The sequence below is a fragment of the Pezoporus occidentalis genome, unplaced genomic scaffold (genome assembly GCF_034315485.1).
Source record: "Pezoporus occidentalis ecotype Australia unplaced genomic scaffold, CSIRO_AGI_Poc_V1 ctg94, whole genome shotgun sequence".
NCBI classification, from domain to species: domain Eukaryota; kingdom Metazoa; phylum Chordata; class Aves; order Psittaciformes; family Psittacidae; genus Pezoporus; species Pezoporus occidentalis.
The window spans coordinates 1,803,877-1,829,600 of record NW_026916304.1 but is presented as its reverse complement, the minus strand read 5'-3'; the positions used below and the strand labels follow the sequence as shown (position 1 = coordinate 1,829,600).

The 25,724-nt window shown below is 42.4% G+C and overlaps 2 protein-coding genes across 4 annotated transcripts in view; both read left to right on the top strand.

The window, feature by feature from the left end:
• CDC14A (cell division cycle 14A) overlaps nt 1-14,622 on the top strand; it is a 75,734-nt gene extending 61,112 nt beyond the window's left edge. The window contains exon 12 of the mRNA XM_062606116.1: nt 14,608-14,622. Within this exon, the coding sequence (XP_062462100.1) occupies nt 14,608-14,610 (3 nt within the window). The 3' untranslated portion in view covers nt 14,611-14,622. The remainder of the gene's footprint in view (nt 1-14,607) is intronic.
• Nucleotides 2,494-25,724, top strand: part of GPR88 (G protein-coupled receptor 88) — a 34,359-nt gene continuing 11,128 nt past the window's right edge. For 2 of the 3 annotated variants that reach the window (XR_009962273.1, XR_009962274.1), the window contains exons 1-3: nt 2,494-7,747; nt 11,638-11,825; nt 12,127-12,218. Coding sequence is in view for 1 of the 3 variants with exons in the window: in XM_062606117.1 (XP_062462101.1) it covers nt 3,417-4,505 (1,089 nt within the window). In the remaining 2 variants the exon portion in view is untranslated. Of the gene's footprint in view, nt 8,193-11,637; nt 11,826-12,126; nt 12,219-25,724 lie in introns of those variants that run through there. The other variant, XM_062606117.1, reaches the window with a different exon arrangement.

Below are 25,724 nucleotides of genomic sequence, written 5' to 3'. Positions count from 1 at the left end.
TTCTGTCACCAGGGCACCCATCCCGTTCATCAGTGGGCCTACATTGCCTCTGGTGTTAGTTTTATCTGCCATGTATTTGAAAAAGTTCTTTTTGCTGTCCTTGACCCTTCTCGCCAGGTTTAATTCTAAGGAGGCCTTAGTCATCCTAGCTGCCTTCCTACATCCTCTAGCAGCAGCCTTATATTCCTCCCAAGTGGCCAGCCCCTCCTTCCATGAGGAGCTGTAAACTCTCCTCTTCCACTTGAGCATACCCAGCAATTCCCTATTTAGCCACGCAGGTCTCTTGGCCCTCTTCCTTGACTTCCCACGTGTCTGGATGCTCCGATCTTGAGCTCAGAAAAAGCAATCCTTGAATGCCAACCGTCTTGGGCCCCTTTACCTTCAAACAGCCTTGCCCATGCGATTTCCCCTAGCAATTGCTTGAAAAGGCCAAAAAGTAAGGTGACATTGCACAAAGTCATTAGTATGATGGGTATCTTTTATAACATCTCTAGCTAACCTTGTACTTGCTTTGTATAACATCAAGTATTTAATCAGCGTGTTGACAGTATGATGTAAAGGTTGCATCTGAAAATACCATAACTTAAAAGCTGTGTCTGAATTGAGGAAGCTCTTTTTTCCTGGACAAGGACGCCTGTTAAAGGTGTACTATACCTTGTCTTTTGCAGATGTAAAAGGTTTCTTAGTCTCACAAACAGCAGGGTCTTTGTCTGTAAAAACCTAAAACATCATGCTTTCATTAGCTTCTTATCCTTCCTTTCAATTAAAAACTAGTCACAAATGGTGCTAACATGGTTTAACTGTGCTGCTGATTATCAGCACATTTGTGTGTCACGTGATTATTTATCCAGGGTGCTTAATATTCCTGTTGGCTAAGTCTGTACCGCAGTGGATGATGTGGGCAGTATGGAACTGTTACACAGCCACTCTAAATGAATGGCAAAGCCAGGGACAGAGCTTTGGAAGTTGCCCAAATTCTGATGGAAGTCTCATCTAAAAACACAATAAATGCTTCTGCCACTACACTCAGAAAATTAATGGATGGTGTTTTGGATGTGTAGAGTAAATACAAAAGAAAGGTAGCTAAATAAGAAGTTTCCAGTACATAGGAATTAACCTCTCCCCTAGGATTTTCTTCTAGATTTTCTATACAAAATACATAAATGCCAGCTAATGTACAACATATTTTTTGTTTTTAAAAATGAAAGATAAATATAGCCAATATTCTGTTACAGTCTGCTTCCTAACAACAGCAACAAATCTAGGGACAGTGAAAGGTCAGGGAGGTCTTTAGAACCTTGTAGCTTTTAAGAAATACCCTGGAATTTGGTTCTCTGTTTATCCTCTGTTCCCTTCTCCTTGAACTTTACTATTTCTGTTGCCCCATGTATAAATGTATCTTCTTGTTCTGGGAGTGCAAGCACAGGAGATCATTAAAACAGGTTTGATAAACAGTCAAGGATGGGTTAAATAGATCTAGAGGTTTCACTGGTCCTGTGATTCCATGGCCTTATGAAGCTGTTAATCATCTCTTTAAAGTATGCCTTATGAAGCTTTTTGGTTGGGGAGAGATTTCTTGTTACAGATTTAGAGAATATTTTTCAATTACAGTACTGCAGAAAGAGGAGGATTTGAGTTTCTATAATAACTGTTCTCTACTGACAGCTAAACAATGAAAGGCCTCAAAAGGTTTGACACTTGATTAGATCTACACTGTAAGGTGCAGCAGGCAAAAAGTATGGTAATTAAGGGCCTGATCAAGTAAATCACTCAGGTATGTCTTTAACCTGGAGTACATGAGCAATCTAATTAATTAAAGAAGAACGTAGGTATTCTTGTTGGTAACAAATGCATGTTTGGATCAATAGTCCTGTCAATTGCAAACACGAGCCTGTCAAACGAAAGATGTGCTGTGTTGCAAAAAATTAATCTGTTAACCCACACTAATTAACTCCAGTATCTTAAAGAATGTATATTGTAACTATAATTATTTCCTAATAGATTATTGGGTGTTGTCATTTGTTAGCACCGTGAGTTTAACAAAGATACCTTTAGTCAATATACAGATCATACCTTACCAGCCAGGAGCATTCATTTCTGTAGCCTACATATAACCCACATGTAAAAGCACTTTATCTCCTACAGTCACCAAAAAATTAAGCAGCATTCCTCTTCTGGGAAGCTTTCCTGAGAGGAAATATTAAGTTCTTTTACTTGCTTTCTTATTAAGTCTTGTGCAGGGTAAGGACAGCTAACATTTCGTTACTGTTTGAATAAGGTACCTTTGAGTTCCTGAGAGAATCCAACTACAAACTCTTGTCTATTTGGGAAAGAAGTGTTACGTCCAGCTTTTCACACAGCTTTTAGTCCATGCAACCACCTGCCAGTCACCTCTGCTGGGACTTGTGCTCTGAATCAATTCTGGTATGAGACCGTTTCAAACACCGCACTGATTCTGTTTTATCTGTGTTCTTACTGGCACCTCCAGCAGGATCTCCTGTGGGCTGAGCCAGGCTGTTTAATCAAGAAATACTGAATATTTAGGCTGAGTACCAGCTTCCTCAAATAAGGAATTTTGTCTTACCAAGGATCTGTGCATCTGTTGTGTTTGAATGATTTAATTTGGAAAGTGTATTGTTGTTATAGACCAGTTCTAAAATTAAGCTTGCAGAAGCATAGTGCACTTTCTCTTAAAAAAGTGTCAGAAATAAAACCAATTTAAGGGAAGTATCTCGCAGAGGATTTTCTCCAGTAAATAAATCGTGTTTCAGACAGAAGTGACTGATACTGGTTTGAAAGCCTGCTGCAAATGAAAGTTGTGTAAATGGCTTTGAACCAGGAAACTGGTAACGCGAAGGGAAGAGTCAGACTGTGTAGATGCAGTATTTCTGGAGCATGACAGGGTTTGGGTTTTTTTTTTTTTTTTTTTTTTTTTTTCTTCTTGATTTAACAAGTTGAAAATCTGCTGAATAATTCATGAAGAGTGGAAGGGCTGAATCTTCCTGGAATGATATACAGTGTACGTAGCGTGGCACAGGAGAAACTGCAAAGCTTTGTATCAGTTGCTACCGTTTCTGCTGCTGATTGCAAGGTGCTGCTGCTCTTCACATTTTCACAGCTCCAGAAGCCTCAGCCGTGCTCTGGTCTGCTCACAGCCATCCACTCTCTATGGACCCACCTTCGCTACCTACACGCTGTGGGATCTCATAGTACTGCGTGCCTTGGACACTGCCATTCTCTCACTGCACACTGTGTGTTCTGGACCTTGCAGCCCGTATGACTGGAACATGCCTTAAGAGCCCCTCAGCTGCACATCCTCCCTTGTGCTTGGTGGGGGACTCCTGCAGCAGGATCTTCTGACCCAGACCAGGATGGGATTTACAGGGAGAAGCCAAAACTGAGCTGCATTCAGCGAGATGCCCAACGCCTCTTCCTGGAGTGCCAGCTCGCCTCTGCTGCTGCTCTGGGAGGACTCCTCTGGGACCCGCATCTTCCTCTCGCTGCTCTACGCAGTCTTGGCTATCTCGGGGACCTTATCCAATGTGATGGTCATCTATTTGGTCTTCTCCTTCAAGAAGCTGCAGACAACCAGCAATGCCTTCATCGTGAACGGCTGCGCGGCAGACCTGAGCGTGTGCGCCCTGTGGATGCCCCAGGAGGCTGTGCTGGGGCTGCTGCCGCCCAACTCCTCCTCCCTTCGCTCCGCAGAGTACCGGCTGCTGCGAGGGGGGCTCCTGGGCCTCGGCCTCACCGTGTCCCTCGCCTCTCACCTGCTGGTGGCCTTCAACAGGTACGTGCTCATCACCAAGCTGCCCAGCGTGTACCAGGCCCTCTACCAGCGGAGGCACACGGGCTGCATGATCGGGCTCTCCTGGGCCCTCGCCCTGCTCCTGGTCCCGCTGCTGCCCGGGCTCTGGACGCCAGGCTCTGCCCAGCAGCCGCAGCGGCGGCAGACGGACGGCAGCTCCCGCTACACCGCGCTGCTCCTCGCCCTGGCCGTGCTGGGCCAGACAGCGCTGCTGTTACACTGCTACCTCGGCATCGTGCGGCGGGTGCGGGGCAGTGCCAAGCGGGTCAGCGTCCTCAACTTCCACCTCCTGCACCAGCTGCCCTTCCCCGCCGCGCCGCCGCCGCCCCGCCGCTCCCAGCGCCGCCTCAGCAGCGTCTCCGTCCTGCTGCTGTGCTGCGTGTTCCTGCTGGGCACGCAGCCGCTGGTGTGGGTCAGCCTCCTGGGCTTCTTTCTGCGCCCGGCGCCGCCAGCGCTGCAGGCCGCCAGCTGGCTGCTGCTCTGCGCCCTCTCGGCCCTCAACCCGCTACTCTACACGTGGCGCAGCGAGGAGTTCCGCCGGGCGGCCCGATCCGTCCTGCCCCGCGCCGACGGGCCCGCTGCCGCACCGCGGCCCGCCTCGGCCGCCGCCGGCCCCGCCGCCGCACCGCCCTGCCCGCAGCTGCCCAGGCGGCGAGGCACGGGGGGCAGCGCCAGCGGCAGCGCAGCGCCGCGCTGAGGGGCAGCGCCGGGCGGGAGCAGCCGCGTCCCCTCAGGCCGCTCCCCGCCCGCGGCCACCTCACGGCGGGGAGAAAGCAGTCCGCCGCGCCCCCCGTCAGGCCCGGAGCCCGGCACCGCTCCGCGCTTCGGACGTTCTCCTGTTGCTACTCTCTGGCCTCTCTCCTCCCTCTTTGGCCGCGCTGGCACGAAGCCCGAGGCTCCGAGGCTGAGGTGCGGGTTTCCCGCCGCCCGCTCCCCTCAGCTCCGCTTCCGGGTGCCGGCCAGGACTCCAGCCAGAAGCGGTGGATTTAGAAAGCTGGGATAACTGGTAAATATGGCAACCTACGTCACTGTTATGCTTTAAACTGTCGTTATGCTTTAAAGATGTCAATACGAGGCAGGCACCCAGACAGCTCTTTTTGAGGCTTCATAAAAATCTGTGTAATCCGTTCAGATTCTGAGGTAATGATTTGAGAAAGAGCACTTTTGAAGGACTGGCAAGCGTCCCTTTGCACACACAAAGTAATAAATCCACCAGGAACTGCTTCCTTTCTCCTGTTACCTATCTCCATGTTCCATGCAAGACCCTCCTTCATCTTTCCCTGGCAAACCTCCACACGATGCTGTCTGTGGAAACTGTTAAAAACACGTACACCTTTGTGGTGACGTTCTGGGTATTTTAGTTTGAAGGCTATATAAGGCCTGTTTTGACAAAGGCCTCTCTTTGCCTATGGCTCTGCACTTGATAAAACACAATGCAATATGGAGAGCAGTGTTGTCCATCCAGCCTTGTCGCCTGTGTGGTTACAGCTTGTTCTGTTTCTGTTAAATGCATTATTGTTCAAGTGCGGTTTCCCAGCCTCTGCTAAATATAAACTAGCAGGTCCATTGGGAAAAGTGGTGAGGGAAACAGACTGCAGTGGTGAGCCTCGTTCCCCCCAGGAAAGGACCTAAAATCCTTCCGTTTCCTTCTCTGTTGCTTGACCACCTCCTTCTTCTCCGGCACAGCTGGTCTCTGGTGGTGATACTTGGCACTCTGCCTTTTGGCACAAAAGACTGGGAGAAGGTGGTTTTCTGAGTCCGTGGGCATCCATAAGCAGTATCACCTGAACTGTGCCATCATGAGAAGAATGGACACACAGGAACATAGCAAGGTTCTTCACAACCAGAATATGTTGCATTGGGTGACAGGTATAAATGTGAGCTTGGCAGCTCTTGTGAGGGTGTCTGAATGATGGGACTATAAGAAGGAAGAGACAAGCATGATGGGTGTAACATAAAAGGCCCTCTGGCCATATTTTATCATGCTCCACACTTTGCTTGCCTTAGCTGGTGGGGTTTGCTTTAAGGGAATTGCTTTAAGAGAGAGGGAAGAGTTTAATTCTTTCCCTGCTAGGCACCTGTGATGCAATGCTGTATCTAAAAGCCCCATACCAAAACTTATTTTTCTATATAAAAGCGTAAGGCATCGCTACAGAAAAGATTCTTCTTGACGTCAGGATTTGACAAAGACAAGGAACAGAGGCTTCAAAAGGAACATGAAATCATCTTGACATCCTGAAAATGTATCGACATCTTAAAAATCACATTAGCCACTTGCAAGGACCTGTTTCCCAGAGTCTGAGGCTTACAGAGAGCTTCTTCCTCCACCGTGGAGATAGTGTGAGAGCCAGTGTGCCACCAGCATCAGAAAGGTGGAGAGGTTTAGCAGGAAAACACGAACAAGAAGATATGCAAGGTTTATTTTTATCAACACTGTGCACATATCCTGGAGAGTGGAGGAGCCACTGTATCCTTGTTGGAATCTCTTATCCTAATCCCAGCAACTGTGCTTTTGCTAGCTTTGTGCAGCAGATGGAGAAGGAAAACTGTTCCAACCACACCTATACTAGTTCTGGAAAATACTCTGGATCACTGCTGAAGTAGAGCAAACTCCAGGGTCACCAAGGGGTAAGACCCTGTTCTACTTTGGAGCATTTGTTCAATGTGGAGCAAAAGGACACACATCACCACTTTCCACTGTGGCTGAAGGAATTGAAGACACTTGGTAACAGTACTGGGCTCAGCAGCAGAAGAAAAAGCTTTAAAATAAAAAAATCACGTGTCATCCCCCTGGTTTTGACTGTGGAACGTGTTAGTCTGGAGTTAAAGCAATAACCTGTTTCAGAATTCAGTGTCCAAACATCAGCTAACTGGAATTTCTGGGCTTCTTCCCATGTCAAATAGCATGCAAGTGAAATGCCTGTATTTTATATAGACTACATTTTAAATGCAAGCCTGTATACAGAATGCTCTCATTTACAAAAACCTAAGTCAGCTATCCTTCTGCTATGCATTAATTCCAGAAAAAGCTGGAAATCCTATGGAAAGTTTGATGTAATTACATCTGACTGTAAATCTTTGACTGTTTTAATATACTCAGGTGACCTAAATAGCATTACGCAGAAAAGAACTTTAATTTAAAGTAATTAAAAAAAGAGTAATTGTCTCAAGATCAGTTTCTTAGAGAAATTACTGCTCAGAAAAGTCCTGTATGCCTTGTTCTACAGCCATATTCTTTGTATTTCCACATTGTAAATACTCCATGGTAAATTGCAATGGAAGCTCAGCTTAGCTTAACTTCTGGCTCTGTGGTACTGCTTCTTGGTTGAGAAAATTGATCTGACTCAGTTTTTGGCATCTATGCTTTACTTTTACAGCTGGTTCATATGTGTCCTTCTAGTTTAATGGTGACTTTTCTTCAGTATGAATTTCTGTCACGCTCAAACAGCTGATTAAGAGCTGCTGGGGCTGTGCTGCCAGTTGTCCTTTAAAATGTCTGAGCCAGTTTTTCAAGAGGTTTAAATGAAGGTGATGGGAAAACCTGTTAGCAATTCAAGGGAGGTTTTCTTGAATTGAATTGCTTCTTTGATCTGGTGGTGTGCCAAGCCAGTTGTCTGAGCAGTCTGAGACTGCCCTTCCTAGAGTGGTTGTTCAGCTGGCTTCACATACATTAGATAGATCTCATTCAAGTGCTGGATTTATTACACAGTGGTGCAGGTCAGCCACATTGTTCATGTGCAATAGGTGCCTATTCCTTTGCTTTTTTCTCAGGGCTTCTGGAAACAAGAGCAGCTAGGAGTTAGTAATAGGCTGAATAGCCAGTTGTACTGATGTGGCTTGAAAACAGCCATTTGATGTATTATGGTGGCCTAAGTAAATCTACACATCAGTTTGTAGGTTTGCCTGTGCAGAAACACGTGTGGGACCTGCTTTTTAAAGGTGACATTGTGATGCCTCAGAGTAACACCCTAAGGCAGAAACACGGTTAGCCCCCCTTGCAGAGGGGCTTCATAAACTTATCATTCGGATTAAACCTTTTTGAAGTTAACCTTAATTTAAGACAGTCATCAAAAGCCATTGGGCTGCTCTGTGGGAGCTGTACAGGTAGCTGTAATAGTATGAGCCTTCACCAAAACTGGGCAATCATTGCCCTTAACAAAGGTACATAAAAATGTACAGGCAGCAAAGTGAAGCTTAAAAACCTAAGAAAGCAGGACAGGGGCACTAACAGTGGGATGCTGAGTAACAACGCAGAGAGAAGTTTGAAAGCCAAAAGAGGCCTGGGATTATAATGAAATTCACCATCTCCAATTCTTTGATTCTTTATAAATGTGGGGAAACAGAATTCTATGCTTTTCCTAATAAACAAATCCATGTGATTGTATTCTCAAGTTCTTCTTTTATCAAAGCATTCCATACAGCAGCATATTTCCTTAACCTCTGGAATCCAAAAGGACTAAAGGTGCATGTGGCATCAGCATTCTTCTGGAGCATGGCTGGACGTGGAGGTAGGCTACCCCTGAGCTACCCTCCCCGCTCCGCCAGCAGCACGCTCTGAACCTTTCTTTTTTCCTAACTACCAAATTGATGCTATTTTTAAAAAAACCCACATACAGATTATTTTCAAATGAAGACGTTTGAGTGTAGCATTTCATTAAAGAAAAAAGTGACAACATATACTTTAGCTTTCTATTTCATCTTAAATCACATAACCAGATTATTGCAGTATTCTTTAAATTCAGAAGTCCCTTTCCCAAATAGCAGCGAAAATAGCTTTCCTCGTGACTGTTTAACTTCTAAGAAAGCTACCTTTTTTTTTTCTCTTTTATGTCAATCCTTCCCATGCACTGTCATCATTTTACCAGGGTAATAGTCTATTTTCTTGCCTTCTTTTTCCTTTTCTTCAGTATTTTCTGTAATTTCCTTCACTAAAAGTACTTGATTCTGCTGACCAGGGAATGACTTCTTGAGCAGTGTCAGGCTGGGGAGATGATTGTAAACTGAGACTGAAGAACTGAGGGACAAATCCCACATACTTAAATATCTACCTAAGACTGAGTAGGTTTTGAAGGTGGGTTTTTCCCTGTGTAGAGTAACGGACAGGTTCTGTGTCTGTATTCACAGGTGCTTGTATTTGATTAAGGCTATGTAAAAAACCAGGAGTAATATAGAAAAAAGTCACAAACAGTTTGAAGGCTGGAGAAAACTACTTATCAAAAGTGACCTCATTACCAAATACACACTCTTATGCAAGTATCCAAACCAGTCTGCTACCATAAAGGTGATTTAATGATCTCTTCTGGCTTAGCAAACATGACCTTAAAGGAAAATAGCTCTGATTTAAGAGTGTGTGCCACCTCTTTAGTTTATTGTCGATGAACTCAATATGGCAAGACTTCCTGTTCAGTCTGCCCTATACTTATTCCAGGCATATTCATAGAATCATGGAATAGTTTGTGTTGGAGGGGACCTTAAAGCTCCTCCAGTTCCAACCCCTGCCACAGGCAGGGGCACCTTCCACTAGAGCAGGTTGCTCCAAGCCCCATCCAACCTGGCCTTGAACACTGTCAGGGATGGGGCAGCCACAGCTTCTCTGGGCACCCTGTGCCAGCGCCTCAGCACCCTCACAGGAAGAGCTTCTGCCTAAGAGCTCATCTTAGTCTCCCCTCTGGCAGGTTAAAGCCATTCCCCTTGTCCTGTCCCTACAGGCCCTTGTCCAAAGCCCCTCTCCAGGTTTCCTGGAGCCCCTTTAGGCACTGCAGCTGCTCTGAGGTCTCCCCTTATGGAGCCTTCTCTTCTCCAGGCTGAACCGGCCCAGCTCTCTCAGCCTGGCTCCAGAGCAGAGCTGTTCCAGCCCTCGCAGCATCTTCATGGCCTCCTCTGGACTCGTCCCATCAGGTCCGCTGCCTTCTTATGTTAGGGGACCCAGAGCTGAATGTTGTTATCCACGTGAGATCTCACCAGAGTGGAGCAGAGGGGGAGAATTACCCTCCTCAACCTACTGCTCACGCAGCTGGTGGTGCAGCCCACGATACAGTTGGCTTTCTGTGCTGCAAGCACACATGGCTGGGTCATATTGTGCTTCTCAAGAGCCAGCACCCCCAAGTCCTCCTCAGGGCTGCTCTGAGTCACTTCTCTGCCCAGCCTGTAGCTGTGCCTGGAAGGTGTAGAACCTTGCACTTGGCTTTGTTGAACTCCATGAGGTTGGCATTGGCCAACTCTCCAGTGTGTCCAGGTCCTGGATCCCCCTGGATCCCATCCCTTCCCTCCAGTGTGTCGACAGTATCACACAGCTCGGTGCCATGACAAACTTGCTGAAAGCCTCTCAGTCCCACTGGCCATGTCACTGACAAAGATGATGAACAGGATGAGTCCCAACAATGACCTATGAGGATTGCTGCTCGTCACTTGGTCTCCACTTGGACATCAAGCCATTGACCACAACTCGTTGAGTGCGACCATCCAGCCAGTTCTTTATGCACCCTGTAGTCCATCCATCATGTCCATGCCTCTCAGTTTTGAGACAAGGATTTTATGTGGAGCAGTGTCCAATGTTTTGCACAAGTCCAGGTAGATGTCATTTGCTCTTTACTTATCCACCAGTGCTGTAACCCTGTTGTAGAAGGCCACCAAATCTGTTAGGCATGATTTGGCCTTAGTGAAGCCATGTTGGCTGTTACCTATCATCTGCTTATTGTCCATATGCCTTAGCACAGTTTCCAGGAGTACCTGCCCCATGATCTTGCCTGGCACCAAGGTGAGACTGACTGGCCTGTAGGTCCCTGGGTGTTCATTTCTTTCCTTTTTAACAGTGGGGGTTACATCTCCCCATTTCCAGTCAGTGAGAACTTCCTCAGCCTGCCACAACTTCTCAAGTATGGTGGACAGCAGCTCAGCCACTTCATCCGCCAGTTCCCTCAGGACCCATGGGATTGTGCACCTTCAGGTTCACTAAATGGTCTTGAATCTGATCGCCTACAGTGAGTGGTCCTTCTTTCTCCCAGACACGGCCTTTGCCTTCTGTGACTTGTATTCTGTGGCTGGAGCACTTGCTGGTGAAGACTGATGCAAAGAAGTCATTCAGTACCTCTACCTTTTTCATGTCCCAGGTGACCAGGTCTCCTGTTCCCTTCTGGAGGGAGTCCACGTTCCAACATGGAATTGTTCATGGAATTAAAAACCTGGAAACAAGATAATCCTGAAGAAAACCCATTCATGGCTGCTTTCTGGCCTGAAGCTTTGGGTTTCTGAAGAAACATAATAACATTAACCATTTGTTTTGTAGGACAAACTATAGGGTATCTCACCTGCAACCCCACACCATAGGTGTGGAGCCAAGCTTCTGAGAAGTGTTCAGAAGGAAAGCAAACTGCCTGTGGAAGGGGGAGCTCAAGCCAAACCAGGGAGCTGTGTAGCACCATAGGCTTCACCATGTTGAGCTATTCCTTTGTGGGTCAATGGGTTGAAATAATGAACAACAAAAATGTGTCTGACAAAATTTTTTAGTACTATTCTAATGCCTTTTTTTTTTCTGTACTGTTTTGAGATCATTCTCTGCTTCAGATTTTTCCTGCTGCTCTAGAACTGACAGTGGATGAAAACATATTTAGTTGTAATTATTAAAGAAACACAGTGGAAGAAAGAATAATTCTCATTGTCACTGGATGGAACCTGCTCCCATGGTGCAAGGACCAAGGTACAAGGAACAAAGAGCTGAATTCAGAGCGCAGCTGAGTAAGGGAAGTGGAAGTGGAGCCTTGTGGGGAGAAATGGCAGGAGCTACTGTACCTGAGAGAGATATGTTTTATATCTTGTTATTTTATTCATAGCTTCATGACTCTGCCATCTCAGATGGAGTTTTGTTCATAGATGTCTTCAGGTTGTCTGGAATCTCCTGTGACAGTCTCAGGGCAGAATTAAAAATGCAGATATGCTTCAGGCAAGAGCTGCATCCATCCTGATCTGTCCTGAAGCTGATGATATGATGGAGGAGCAATGGCACTCTGAAAAGAGCAAGGTGAGCATTAGCAACACAAGAAAACTATGAAAGAGAGAGCTTGAGAGGCCAAGGTGATCAAGTGAACAATACCAGAGTTCAGCAAAGCATTGCACAAACTTCATGTTTGTTCCACTGAGGTGTCACAGGGAAATACCCTTTTTGTTTTCTCCTGCCCCTTTTGTCTGCCTTGCCCCAGTGTACCAAAGTGCTGGAATAGCTGATTTCCTCTCACCATAGAGCCTCTGACACTGACTTTGATATCATTGCATAAAACACTGTTGCTGTGATTCTTTATAAGCTTTGCATATTTCATTCTAAGGTTCAGTGAAATGGCTGTGCAGTGCTGTAGCTGTGGAGACAGGAGCAGCAAGGTTTCAGCAGAGGTAATAACCAGGAATCCTGTGAAGATGTGTGAGTAGTACTTGTTCATATCTACATTTGAGTATTAATCCTTTGTCTTCTGTTGCATTTCATCTGTTGCTATCTACATATGTTGGAATAGCTTCATTGCAGGAGTGTACTTTCCCATCAAAATGTCTCGTTTAAGCCATTTTGATAAAGGTAGTGGAAAAATCCTGCAGGATTTGAGGTGTGCAGCCATGTTAGCTCCTCCATTGAGCGTAAGTGTCCCTCTTCCATTCAACAGAGCATCTGCCTTTGCTCTAGGTATAATTATTGTGGCATGATTTCTCTCAGGCTGATTAAATGAGAGAGTTGGTCAGCTGCAGCATGGGAAAACAAGAACAGCCTCAGTACCGATCCAAGAGAAAGGAACTTTTCATAGGTTTTGCTGTGCCTATTAGCTTTTTTCTTTGTATGCTATTAAGACAGTAGAGCTACCTGTCATGTTAAAAAAAAAAGATAAATAGGAGCACAAAAATGATTCACAGGAGCTCTCCAGAGTCCATATGAGATACCTTTGCTATTTATTGGAGCTGTTCTGGACATAAGAAAAAGGATTAGGAGAGTCAGGCAAATAGAACAAAGGATGGCTCTGAGCTGAATTAATTCTCAGCTTAATTAATTTTCTTCTTTCTCATGCATCATTAAATATTGCTCTTGTACTGTGTATGGAGTATCTATATTATACCTGTCACCTGATAGCAACCACGGTCGTTATGGTAATGTCAAGATTATAATTATAGTCCCTTCTGCAGTGTAGTCATACTATGCTAAAAAACATAGCTTTACATGGTAGTGTCCCATGCTTGGGAGCAGCCCAAACATGAATACATTTTGAGAGGTTTGAGGGGAAAGATGTTTTGTTTCTGATTTATAAAATTCAAGGAAAATTATGGATTTATATGTACATACGTGTGTATTTAATATAAAAGTATGTAGCCTTTGAGCTATGGCTTTACTTCATTTGAGGTAAACAAAACTCGTCAGGAATTCTTATCCATTGTTGAACATCCCTCTGTCTGAGTTTGGGAATTTAAGAATGTTAAAAAAAGTCAGCTATTACTCAGAGATCAAAGAAATCATGTGCAGGCTTGTCTGGCAGCATGTGTCTTTGTGGGAGACCAGCCCATACCCTTTTGCAGTAGATGGCAAGATGGCAGAGAATAAAGTGTATGTCTTCAGAGAGTAACCTGATTTCTGTAGAAGAGAAGGGCAGAACTATGAGAACAAATTGTAAAACATTATCTGGTATCTTCTTCAGATTTTATTGCTATCATTGGCCTATTTTCTTTAGGATTTTGGAGACAATTGTTTATTTAGTTTTAGAGAAAAAATAAAATAAAATTGTCTCCTAAGTATACAACATATGAAATTCCCAAATGGAAAAAGGTTCTAGGGAAACCATAGTAAGGAATATGTGAGTGTGACTCAGGAAGCAAATAGTTCAAAAATGAAAACCCACTGCATGTAAAACTAGGGGTTTTGTAACCATTATCTCATTTAGTAACTTCTAACACTATAGACATCATGTTAACCTCATGAATAAAATAACTGATTATATATTAATCTTGTCTGTAATTTGAAAATAGTTCTGATCAGGATACTCAGGATAGAATGGCACATACAAATTCTTATCTTTAAATGAGAGATCTCTAGAAATGCCCATGGCAGGGGGGTTGGAACTAGATGATCTTAAGGTCCTTTCCAACCCTAAATATTCTGATTCTGTAATACTGCAGGGTTGTTTTGTTTCCTGTTCTCCTCACTTGCACGATGCTATATCAAAAAACTACTTTTTATTCCTTGATTTTGGGAGCAAAGTTGGTGAGTTGTAATATATTTTTGGCAATATTTGACATCATTATTTCGTTCCAAGCACAAGTGTACAAAGCTGTTTACGTGCCAACTGTTCCTAAGTTGGCATAGGGACCTATTATATAAATACATCAATTCAGGTAGTCATTGAGCAAACTCTTGCAAAGAATTCCCATTAAAACATCCAGTGATGACAAGCTTGCCTGTAGATTCAACAAGAGTGCCTGGTGCTAGTGGATGCTGTCAGCAGTGAGGGTAGCTGTGTCTGGATGCTCTGTAGGAACCAAAACTCTTGTACTCTTTTCCGATGGCCAGCTGGGCATCTGACTGAATTACTCTCCCTCAGACAAACCAGTTGCAAAAGGTGACAGCTACTGCATCCCTCTAGCAGCTGCATGTTTGTGCCGCCTTTACATACTCAGTAGCTCATTTATCCTCGTATCTTCATGACTTGAAGTTGCTTATGTGGAAAGGAATACGGGCAGTGGAATCTCAATTAGTTTGTTAATTTTTTAGGGGTTGAGTCCCTAAACTGATGAGTAGAATTTTATGGAAAATCTTTATATTGCTATTGAGGCTGAAGTGAGAGTTTGAAGACTTGACTGGTTTACTACTGGACATAAATTGTGACAAGATCACGTAATGATGCCAGTTGATGGATGTGAACCATACACATAAGACACAGCAGGAATTACCCCTCCTAGCAGTAAAGAGCACACAGGTGAATTAGAAGGAAAGACTGAGAAAACTAAATTGTATCTTGTATAGTCCTAGCTCATCAAAAGCTGTTGAGGATGTGAGGCAGACCCAGATGTGGAAGAGACTTTATGTTCTCTTCTAGTGCAGCCTTTGTTATGAGGTTACACCTTCATTAAGGGGACTGGATTTGGTGTGTGCTTGCATATAGGCAGGTCCTGCAGATATTGCAAAAGCAAATGAAACCCAGGTTTCTTTGAATGGGTGTCAGATTCCAGGTGTATACAAGGAAATCCATCACCCAAAAAGGGTTCTCATTTACACAGCCTGTTCCAAGGAGTTAGGGTGACCATTTCATGTCTGCTCTGCTATTCCCATCAAAAAGTCTTTGGTACTAAAGAAAGAGACACGCCACCCCTCATGTGAATGAGAAATATCTTAGTATCTTTCTCTAGCCTTTTTCCTTTTTTGGCACCTCAGGGAATCTTCCAAGTCTTTTCAAATAATCCTTGTTTGAGACCAAGGATTTTTCTTTAGGAGGCAAGTGCCTTCACCAATGTGAGAGGGCTTAGCTGGGTTGTCTGTGATGTCCTGTGAAGTGTTTATTGGTATTGGTATGGCTCCCGAGCTTTTGCAAAGGCACAGGTAGGTTGCCTAAAGCATCAGTATGGATCTAGATTTTCCATTTGGAAGGAAGCAGTAAGACCTGTTCCAAAGGAAATTACATACTTTTGTCTCCCATTTTTAATGGATGACCAAAGAGTTTATTGAGAGGCTCAGTGAGTAGTTTCTTCCCCTTACTCAGCTGTATGTCTAGATAAAGTATAAAGACTAGCTTGACAATTATATTAACAGTAGCTCCTGATGCTTTGGCTACATCGCACAGTTGTGTTCAGCACATGGAATTACTGTGGTCAAGAAAGGAGAAGCTAGATGGCACTATGGTCCAAAGAGATCATGTGCTGCCGGTGAACAGGGTGAAGCTGTGCAAGTCATCTAATCTAAAAAGACTCTGGAATTTCATAGATAGCAACAAAATCAGGGTCAGAATTCCTGAAGTAGAATAGGGAGAGAACAGGCTTTCCACTGATGCCATTATTTAGCTTTTGTTTTTTATAACACAGTCAGGATTAAACTTAAGCATATAGCATGAAAGAGAAGATTTCAGATGTAAAGTGGCTTTAAGATTGCCTGCACAGATAAAACTGTAGGTTGTGCATCATTGCCCCAACATAACTGGCAATTATTTGTGCTTTTTAAACATGCATTCAGATATTCCTGCTCAGATATGTTAGTATGCATGGAAGTGGATAAGCAATGCACCAGATGTGTGCAGTTAAAGGAAACCAACACACTCATCTTATTTGGTGCAGCAAGTTAGAGGGAGAGAAAATCCACCCAGATCCACTCCTGAAACTTCTCTTGGATCATTTTTAAGGGTGGAGGTAAAGGGACCTGCACTCCCAAAATATAAATTTTGTACAAGCAAAGATCTGGGGTAGTTACTGTAAGTAACTTTATAAAGCTGCTGTCATTTAACTTCAGATACATATATTTTCACTCTCATATGCCAGTTTTCCTGTTCTCTATTTTTAGAACACAACGAGGTTTTTTACTAAGGTATAATAAATATATTATTTTAACTAAAATATTTAATTCATCCATTTGTATTTTTTCATCATCAGTGAAAGTCAGAAAAGAATGTATTAATACAGTTTTAATGAAAATGATAAGGTGAACCAAAGCCTTTACATAAGTTGTAGTTGGTCTTTAAGAGTACAAATAGGAAATTTAAGAATTCCTTAGAAGAATGTGAAAGTTATTAAAATGCAGAACAAATAATCAAAACCATTGGTAAGCTTTTGGAGTCGGGGGAGATCTTGTTTAATAATGAGTTTAAAGAAATCTCAACGTTTAAAAGAAAAGAAGATGCAGGCAGCCACATCACTTTGCATGTGTTATAAAGCCAGTCCCTGGGCTTTCTCATTTGTGTATTTTGCTCATGCAGGGAGGGGCTCTGCATTGCAGCTTGCTATGCCTTTTTCTAAAGGAAGAGTTCTTATTTTTAGAGGAGTTAAATAGTTGTTGGCTTAGAGGCAAGGTATTGCTGTACAAACTGGCAAGTTACACAGACGTGCATCTGTCACAAAACAGAGCAAGAAATAACTGGATTTGTAGTTACGTTATCATGGCAGAAGGTAACCATAAAATACTGTTCCTTCAGAGTTCAGCATATCGCTAACGTGACAGTCAGGGGAACAGATGGGCATCTGACTGATTGGGAAATGCTAGAAATGCTTCAAGAGAGGCTAGAAGAGAGGAAATAATCCATAGACAGAAGACATAGTGGAAGAAGAATGTAGAAAGTGTTGTAGAAAATGTGCAGAGAACTAGGTCCATATCAATTGGCAGTGGGGTTTGAAATGTGAAGAATCAGGACTATTGGAACAATCTTATGCTGGAGTAGCAAAAGTTCCCTTGGGCTAGCAAAGAGCTAAAAGTCAATTACTTTTAACATGGCACTTTGTTTAAAAATAAGAAAAAAAAAGATAAATTAATTTCACAGCAATTATTTTTGAGGTCTTCATCCCATTTCAAGATACACTGAACTTATTAACTCCTGCTTCATTGTGTATTTGATAAGTCAGGAGTCTTTTTTAGCTCCTGTTCTTAGTATGCTAAAATGACATACTTCAAGTTTAAATGGAAAAAATTATGCTTCCCAAGAGATGGAAAACATAAAAGCCCAGCCATGACCAAAATGGCAGACTGGGGGGATTTAGGAAGAAAACTCAGAGTAAACTATAAAAAATTACAAAATCTTTTCCTTCTGTCAACAATGTGAAAAGCTCTACTTGCTGTTAACACCTATTGGAAACACCACCTATTTGCTGCACTGCCCCCTGTGTAGTGAATATGCAGCTGCCATGGATTACCCAAGAAAATAAGCATCATCCATTAAGCAGTAGTAGTCCTCAAACTTGCATTAAGACATGGCTGAGAAAGCTGGGGCTGTTCAGCCTGGAGAAGAGAAGCTGCATGGAGACCTCAGAGCAGCTTCCAGTGTCTGAAGGGGGCTACAAGGATCCTGGAGAGGGACTCTTCATCAGGGACTGTAGCGATAAGACAAGGGGTGATGGTTCAAACTGAAACAGGGGAAGTTCAGGTTAGATCTAAGGCAGAAGCTCTTCCCTATGAGGGTGCTGAGACGCTGGCACAGGGTCCCCAGAGAAGCTGTGGCTGCCCCATCCCTGGCAGTGTTCAAGGCCAGGTTGGACACAGGGGCTTGGAGCAACCTGCTCTAGTGGAAGGTGTCCCTGCCCATGGCAGGGGGTTGGAACTGGATGAGCTTAAGGTCCCTTCCAACTCAAACTGTTCTGTGATTCTGATTCTGTAGCAGATCATGAGCCTTGCCATGGATTAACTTAACCGTGGATTACTGCTGCTTTATTAGACACCACTCTTTATTTTTTAATGTCTTTTCAACCTTCTGAGAATTGTACAGTTTTTCCTTTATGGGGACTGAACTGACCCCATTTGGCTCTGGACTTCAGGGAACTGACCACAGGTTTCAGCCTTCAAAAGCCCTAAGAAATAAATAGTGCTGATACAGTACTTGTAAAGCTGTGAGTGATGTGCTGCCTCAGCAACAAGGAGGACTGTCCACAGCGTACTGTCTGACCTAGCAATGTTTCTGTTATTTTCGCTTTTATTGCCATTCAAGTGCTTTCTCCCTAAAATTCAAGGAAACTCATATTTTCTGATGGTGTGTCAAATCCTGTTCAAGTAGTGTGGATGTTGGCTGAACCTTCTGCAGGTTCAGGCTATAATAGATAAACTGAATGAAAGCCAAGAAGTTCTCTAATGTCTATTAGAAGGGTCATGTTGTATATGGAGCAAAATACATGTATAGTGACAGGAAGCAGAGATTTTCCTATGTTTTAAATAAACAATAGCAGGTCCAATGTGTAGTTATTGGTGATAGGAAGATCTCTTTGTTCTATCTGATTTCTGTTTCCTGTGACACTCTATAAGGTACATCTCCTTCATGTTTGCTGGCATTATTTGTATTTTCTAAATGTGTGATGCAGCAAATTCTTAAAAATAACCATCAACTTTGTATTTGTTTTCAAAAAAATGCTGATGCTAAAGAAAGTGCTAATTTGAGATTGCAGCAACTGCCTGAAAATGAGCACACTCAGCAAGAAATCCAGGCTGACTGGGCTTTGAGTTGAGTGTCATAGGTGAGCTGAAGGAAGCACAAATTGATGAATTCAATGTACTTTAAATCTGTGAGAATGTTTAAAAATCATTGTTTTAAAAAATATGTTTTTCGTTGCTTACCATAGGTCATTTTACCTCCCTGTCCTTGTACGAATTTCTCCACAAGATGGTTCATTGAAACAGTATAAATTAAGGGAATACTGCAGCACATTTGTAAAAAACCGAAAGCAATGGGATAATTACATTTTGGGTGGTTGCTGTTCACAGGCAGTCCAAGCAGGAGCTAGGAAACAGGCCAGGGTACTGTGAGTCTGCTAGCAGAAGATGCAGACAGTACATGAAGATATTAATATTTCTTAAAGGTGTTAATTGCTCTGAATTAAGTAACAATTATTTATTACAATGAAAATAGTTTCTGAGCAATACCAGGAATACAATTAGAAATATACAACATCATAATGGGATGTTGAATAGGCTCTTCACTGACATGGCATTTTGCACCATACTTATTTGAAGAGTGGATTAGAATTTCAGGTAATTATTACAAATGCATTTATACTGCAGTAGTGACTTGAAAGTCATTCTTCTGCTTAAAAACTGTTCCTGGTAAATTAGTTTGTATAATATTCTTGGAAGGTGCCAAATTCATTATATTTATTTTATTCAATTGTAGCATCATAGAATGGTTTGGGTTGGAAGGGACCTTAAAGATCATCATGTTCCACCCCCCTGCTGAAGAAGACAGGATGGAGAACAAGAGTAAGAGCTAATGCTGAAAGACCATTTATGTGCTTGCCCCAGCTTGGGATGCATACCCCACGCCTGTTACTGCATTTGCAGATGTAGAGACAGCTCATGGAAAGCCACATCTTTCTTTTCATCTCCTGTTGAAACTCATAGTTTTGCTAGTTGTGGCAATAGCTTATATGTGAGTGACTCCACTCTGCCCAAGCAGCTCTTTCCTTTATAGCTTTGAAATCAGCTGCAAATTCCACAATTGCTCCCTATGTGCAAGTCACTTTCTCAGAACAGCAGCCTTCCTTCCAGGACCTGCTGTGTGTTGGGAAGATAGAGATTCCCACTTGCTTCTTGCTCCTCATCACTTTTTTTCCCCTCCTTTTTCTGTTTCTCTCTGAATGTAAGCTTTGGCCAGTAATGCAGCCCTAAACTGCAATATTTCTATTATCAAAGAATCACAGAATGGTTTGGGTTGAAAGGAACTTAGAGCTCATCCAGTTCCAATCCCCTGCCATGGGCAGGGACATCTTCCACAAGAGCAGGTTGCTCCAAGCCTCATACAACCTGACCTTAAACACTACCAGGGATGGCGCAGCTGCAGCTTTTCTGGGCACCCTGTGCCAGCACCTCAGCACCCTCACAGGGAAGAACTTCTAAAGCTGACTTGCTCCAGCAGAGGTGAGGCAGGAAGAAGAAGAGATGGGACCATTCCTAAGCAGTGGAACAAGCCAGAGCAAAGCGCCTTGCCTCCATGCATCTGATCCTCATTTTACAAGGGTATTTCCACAGCTTTCAAATCCTCATTAAACAGCCGTCTGCTTTTAGTACATATGTACAATGTGTTCAGAGCTGTTAAGATGGAACTGATCTAGTAAAAGTTTGACATTTTTTTACACAAAGCCTCTGAGCCTCTGAGTTCACTGGTGAATGCTCTAGCAACTAAGGGGAGTATCTTCTAGCATTTTACACCTTTATTTACACTCCATGGCAGGGGGTTGGAACTGGATGATTTTGAGGTCCTCTCCAACCCAAACCATTCTATGATTCTTATTTAATGACAGCAAGGGCTTCTTTACCAAAATCCTCAAGCATATTAAGACTTCAGTTACATAATAGAAAGAGTGTGAGCAGTATTAAGAGATTTTTTTTATTTTTCTTTTCATTTTATTTTACAAGTGAAAGGATTTTTTTATCCATTTTTTTTCTTCTTTTCCTTTTTTATTCTCCTGTAGAAATTTCAGGTTTCAATATCTCAGATTTTCTTCTCATGTTTTTCAAGAGGTGGGGCATTTCCAGCAAAGTAGCTGAAAGAAAGACTAGTAGGGAATCTTAATCAACTTAATTCTACTGGGTTTGTACCAATGAACTAGCTGGAATGACAGAGCAGGAGCTAGGTGGGAGAAGAACAATAGCATGTTTATGTGATACTAGCAAGTAATATGGGGCTGGATTTGGGAAGGATCTGGAAGAAAAGAGTATGAGAATTTGGCTCGTGTTGGAAGTTATAAAAAATGTAAATGGGTTAAATGCCTGTAAATACTATGCTACAAAATATCTTACAGTTCTGCTGGTTTTAGCAATTGCAGGCTACATTCAATACTGGTTAGAATTTGTGCTCTTGGTGCCTCTTTTTAAGGTACAAGTGAGGAAATGTTTGCAAAGGAGTAAGGGATATTCAGCATACTGAATAAGAGGTTAGCTTTAACTCAGAATGCTAGGAACTGACTTTTGGTAAGGCAGATTAGAAAATCAATGAAAACATTTTCCAGAGAGGTCTGGAAAAAGGCACAAGAACAGATACGGTGATAGAAAATGTGAGAACTGGCAGCACAGAAGAAAGTCTTTGAAGACAAGAAGAGCAGGTTTTTGAAGTTACCCTCTGCAGAATTGGGAAGAGAAATTAAATATGCAAAGGGGAACTGTATGTGCTGAAACTAGTGTATAAAGTTGCAGGTGATTTCATAATGAGGAAGATAATCAAACTGCAATCCTGGTTGCAGATGATTTCATAATTAAGGATAATCAAGCTGAAATCCTGAAAATAAGGTGCCAAATTAAATAGCAGCAGGAAGAGTTTCAAAATAGCTCTGAGCTTACTGATAACTGAAAAGAAATGGAAAGAGGAGAGCCCAGGTATTTAAAGAGATACTTCTGCAGGAAAAGTGCAGTAGTATCAAATGCTAGCACTTGGAACTGTTCTATCCCAGGAGAACAGCCAAGGTTTGGTATTGTACAGGCTTGTAAGGAGATAATGACAGAGCAGGTCACCTTTGTCAGCACATTGTCCTCATCATTCTAGGTTATTGCTGTTCAAAAGTGCCCAACACTTGCAGGAAGGCAGAGGCTGCTAAGGCATGTGATAATCAAGAAGGAAGTGTGGGCATGTGATACTGAAGAAGGAAATATTTGAAGTTCCTTTGGGCCTGAGAACAGTTTTGTATACATGGAGAACTACATGCCTGTGAGAAGTAGATCTTCCAGGTACTTTTCAAACAGTCATGTTTAAAGTAGTTTAGTGCTTTGCAGAGTGGAGCTTCCCCAGTGTTCAACTTACCAAAGTAACTTGAGTCATTTGCCATTGCAGTGCTGCAAAACTTCCCTTGGGGAGTTTCTCTTTATAGCTACCTTTTCATATAGCTATCTTTTCATAAGATACTGGTTCTTTACATGCTTGTGCTCGTGAGATATTTGTACTGTGACTCCCTATTCCCCGCTGCATAAAGCCACCAGCATACTTGGAAGGAGTTTGCATGACTTCTGACTGTCCAAAAGGAAAAGAAGAAAGGAAATTACTATGAGAACATGACCTGCAGCTGCCTCTGTGTCTGATTAAAAAGGCTCTGTACATATTCATACAATAACAAAGAAATCACTGGGGATCAGTCATTGGTATTTTTGATGAGGGAGGAGTTCTATTAATGTTCATCAGTCCATCAATAAGCTGGTAGTAAATACCAGCTGTGGGCTGTTTTGCTTTTTCTGTGTGTAATTAGAACATTTAAGGAAATTTAGAAAGGGTGATGTTGAGCTTTTGCACACTATTGACAAAGTGTGCTCTCGTGCAGAAACTTGTAGAAAGAGCAGCAAATTGGGGATGTGGTGAACATATTAAAAGGCATATTAACATATTATTGTTGCTGTTGTATAATATAGGCCATTGTGGTGGGACATCTACCTGGGAATGATTTGTACCACAGGTGCTTTTGTATGTTTGCTGTAAGTAAATCTTTTCAAGGTTTCCGGTAATGTAAAGTTATCTGATATTAGCCAAGCTCAGTCTAACTGTTTTTCCCCACTGTAACTCTCTACTATAAGCTTTACATCACACAAAATCCCCTTCTCTCCATAGTCTGAGTGTTGTTCTTTGGTTGACAAGCTGTCCAGAGACCAAAGAATCTGGGTAGATTCTTCATGGTCAACTTTAAGACTTTCATGTAGGAGCCCAGCAGGAGTGTGTGCTGTGGAGATGCTCAGAGCAGACATCGCTGGCTGCTTGGGACAGGCACCTGGGTTCTTCACAAGTGCTGGACTGTTATCAGTGAGTCCTTCCTCACCCAGGCTGTACTGAGCTCAGATTTATCATTGTGTTTTGTGAGATGGATTGTCACAGAGCAAGTTCTTTATCAGACCCATTTCTAAAAAGGAAGTGTTTCCTGGTGTAATTGAAGGACTCTGCATATGTCCTGCTCCAGGGACAAACATCTCAGTCTCTGCTTGGGAGTGTTATTTCCCTCAAGTTCTCTGGAATTTAGGTGCACTTAGTACAGAAAAAAATGTGGACATCTGCTAAGAGAAGCTGCTTTAAGTCTCTGGGTCTTGCTTGGTGTCCTTTCCTTGTAGAAGTGGATGTGTGGTAGGAAATAGAACAAATGGGTGTCACTTCCCATGTAAAAACTGTCTAGAAGCTGCATATAGCCTAAAGCTGTTTTTCCAGTTGCTCAGTTACGATGCCTTCTCTTTTTTTGCCTGTAATCTTAAAAGTATTTCCTCATAGTCATGAGGATATTACAGCAATTCCCATTAGTAAGGATTTTAAAACTTTCCCTTTGCTTGCAACTTGTTCAGAGGATAGCAGGTGTACTGAATTAACGCAAGTGTTTTTGATGTACCTATGCCCACATAGTTGATGTGAATTAACAAAACATGGAAGATAACTGCCACTGATACTAATTTTTTGTTCTTTTCCACCCACCTTCCTGGAGCACCTCAACTCCATTAACTTTGAATGCCTAATGTAAGCACCTGAGTTTTCGGAGTAATAAGCATTCCTCATTACTGTAGTTAGGCAAAAGATAGTTCACACTAACTTTAATTGTGGCTAAATGAAGTAAAGTTCAGGTAGAAAGAGTCTCCCTCATTCATTCCCACAGTCAATCTGCCTCTTACAGGCAGTGAGCACATAAGTAAACTTCAGTTCTCTTCTGTCTCATTCTATAGTCTGTGGATTTGCAAACTTAATAGCATTTTTAAGCAAAATATCATTATAAATGTAATATCTCAATGCAGCTCTTCCATCATACCATGTCATACTGACAGAGACCGTGATGATGCAGCTTCACCAGATCAGCTGTGCTGTGATGTCAGACATGTATGCATTCAGGACTATCCTGAGAACATGTAAGCAAGAACTGAAAGGGATGGTATGTGTGTGGTCTGCTCATGCACAATATTGGATAGTACCTCCATTTGGAAGGTAGCTTAACTTTTTGGTCAAAAAATGAAAAACCAAAATTTAAAAAAGCTTAAAATTTTCAGAGTTTTGGGTACTTTAAGGGACATCTTAAAAGAAATAATGTAAGCAACTATTATTTTTTTTTTTTTGTTTGTCCAGATCAAATTCCATTGGGTTGTTAGTAAAGCCTGGGAATGGGATCAGTGCAGTGAAGCAGCACAGGTCTAATCAGATTTCATTCGGTTACAGCCTCTACATCGAAAACCACTGTTTGAGATATCAGAAATAAATAAATAAATAGCTGCACTAATCAAATGGAAAGATTCTAGAGAAATTCTCTTAAATTCATACTTTATCAGAGCAAATTTCTGACATCATTAGAAATATCTGAAGAGCTTAGACACAACTTGGGAAGGGCAGTACTTCCTTAGTGTCTACTCTCCAGGTTTCTTAAAAGCCTGACACATTCGCTTCTTTTCAAAGAGAAACAATGGACTAAACCAGGAGATATACTTCGAGAAGGACCTTGAGATGAATTCTGGTTTATCAACTGATATCAATACAGAATTTGACTATGTAATTTTTTATCTTTCTACATATAGCTATTGATGTGGGAGTATTTAAGGAAGTGTTTTGATCAATAGTCATCTTCATTAGAACAAGTTTGGAAATACAGAGCGCTTCCATTTTTTTAACAGAGTTTGATCCATGACTAACTGCTTTCATCCTGTGAAGCTGTGTTTCTGTAAATGTATCTTTATGGTTTTAATGAGTGTTTTTAAAGTCTAAAGCTAACCCTATAGCTGAATGAGCAACCTTGCTGAGAACTAGGAAATTAGTTTAGTTCAGTAGTTCAGTTTTCTCTTTTTTTTCATGTGTATTTTTAAGGCTCTTATTTATTACTATAACACCTAAGAAACAGGAGGCACCCTGTGGTGAAAATGAGAAAACAGGCCCCTAATTCTAGTAAGTTTACATCAGGTCCTGATGTGGCACATACACAGTGGTCAGTTTGCACAGAATTCACAGCTCTACGAAAGCTTAATTGCAGTGATTGAGAAGATTTCCCAGCAGGGCATAGGGACTGAGATGAGCTGCGTGAAGGTGAATCTTTTAGGATTTAGCATCTGGAACTGAGGTTTTGAAAAACAGGAAACTGGTTTAAGGGTGGGGACTCATAAAGCACCTACTGTTCTTTTATATAATTGTGTGAAATGCCTGTTTCTGTAACCCTTACTTAGGGATCTTTCTTAATTTTTTTCTCTTTGCTTCCTCTATAGTTTTAAGCTTCTGCTGATGTTCTCAACTAACTGCTTCTTACTGTCTTTCAAACAGGCATCAAAATGAAACAAAATGAAACAAAAGCTTGG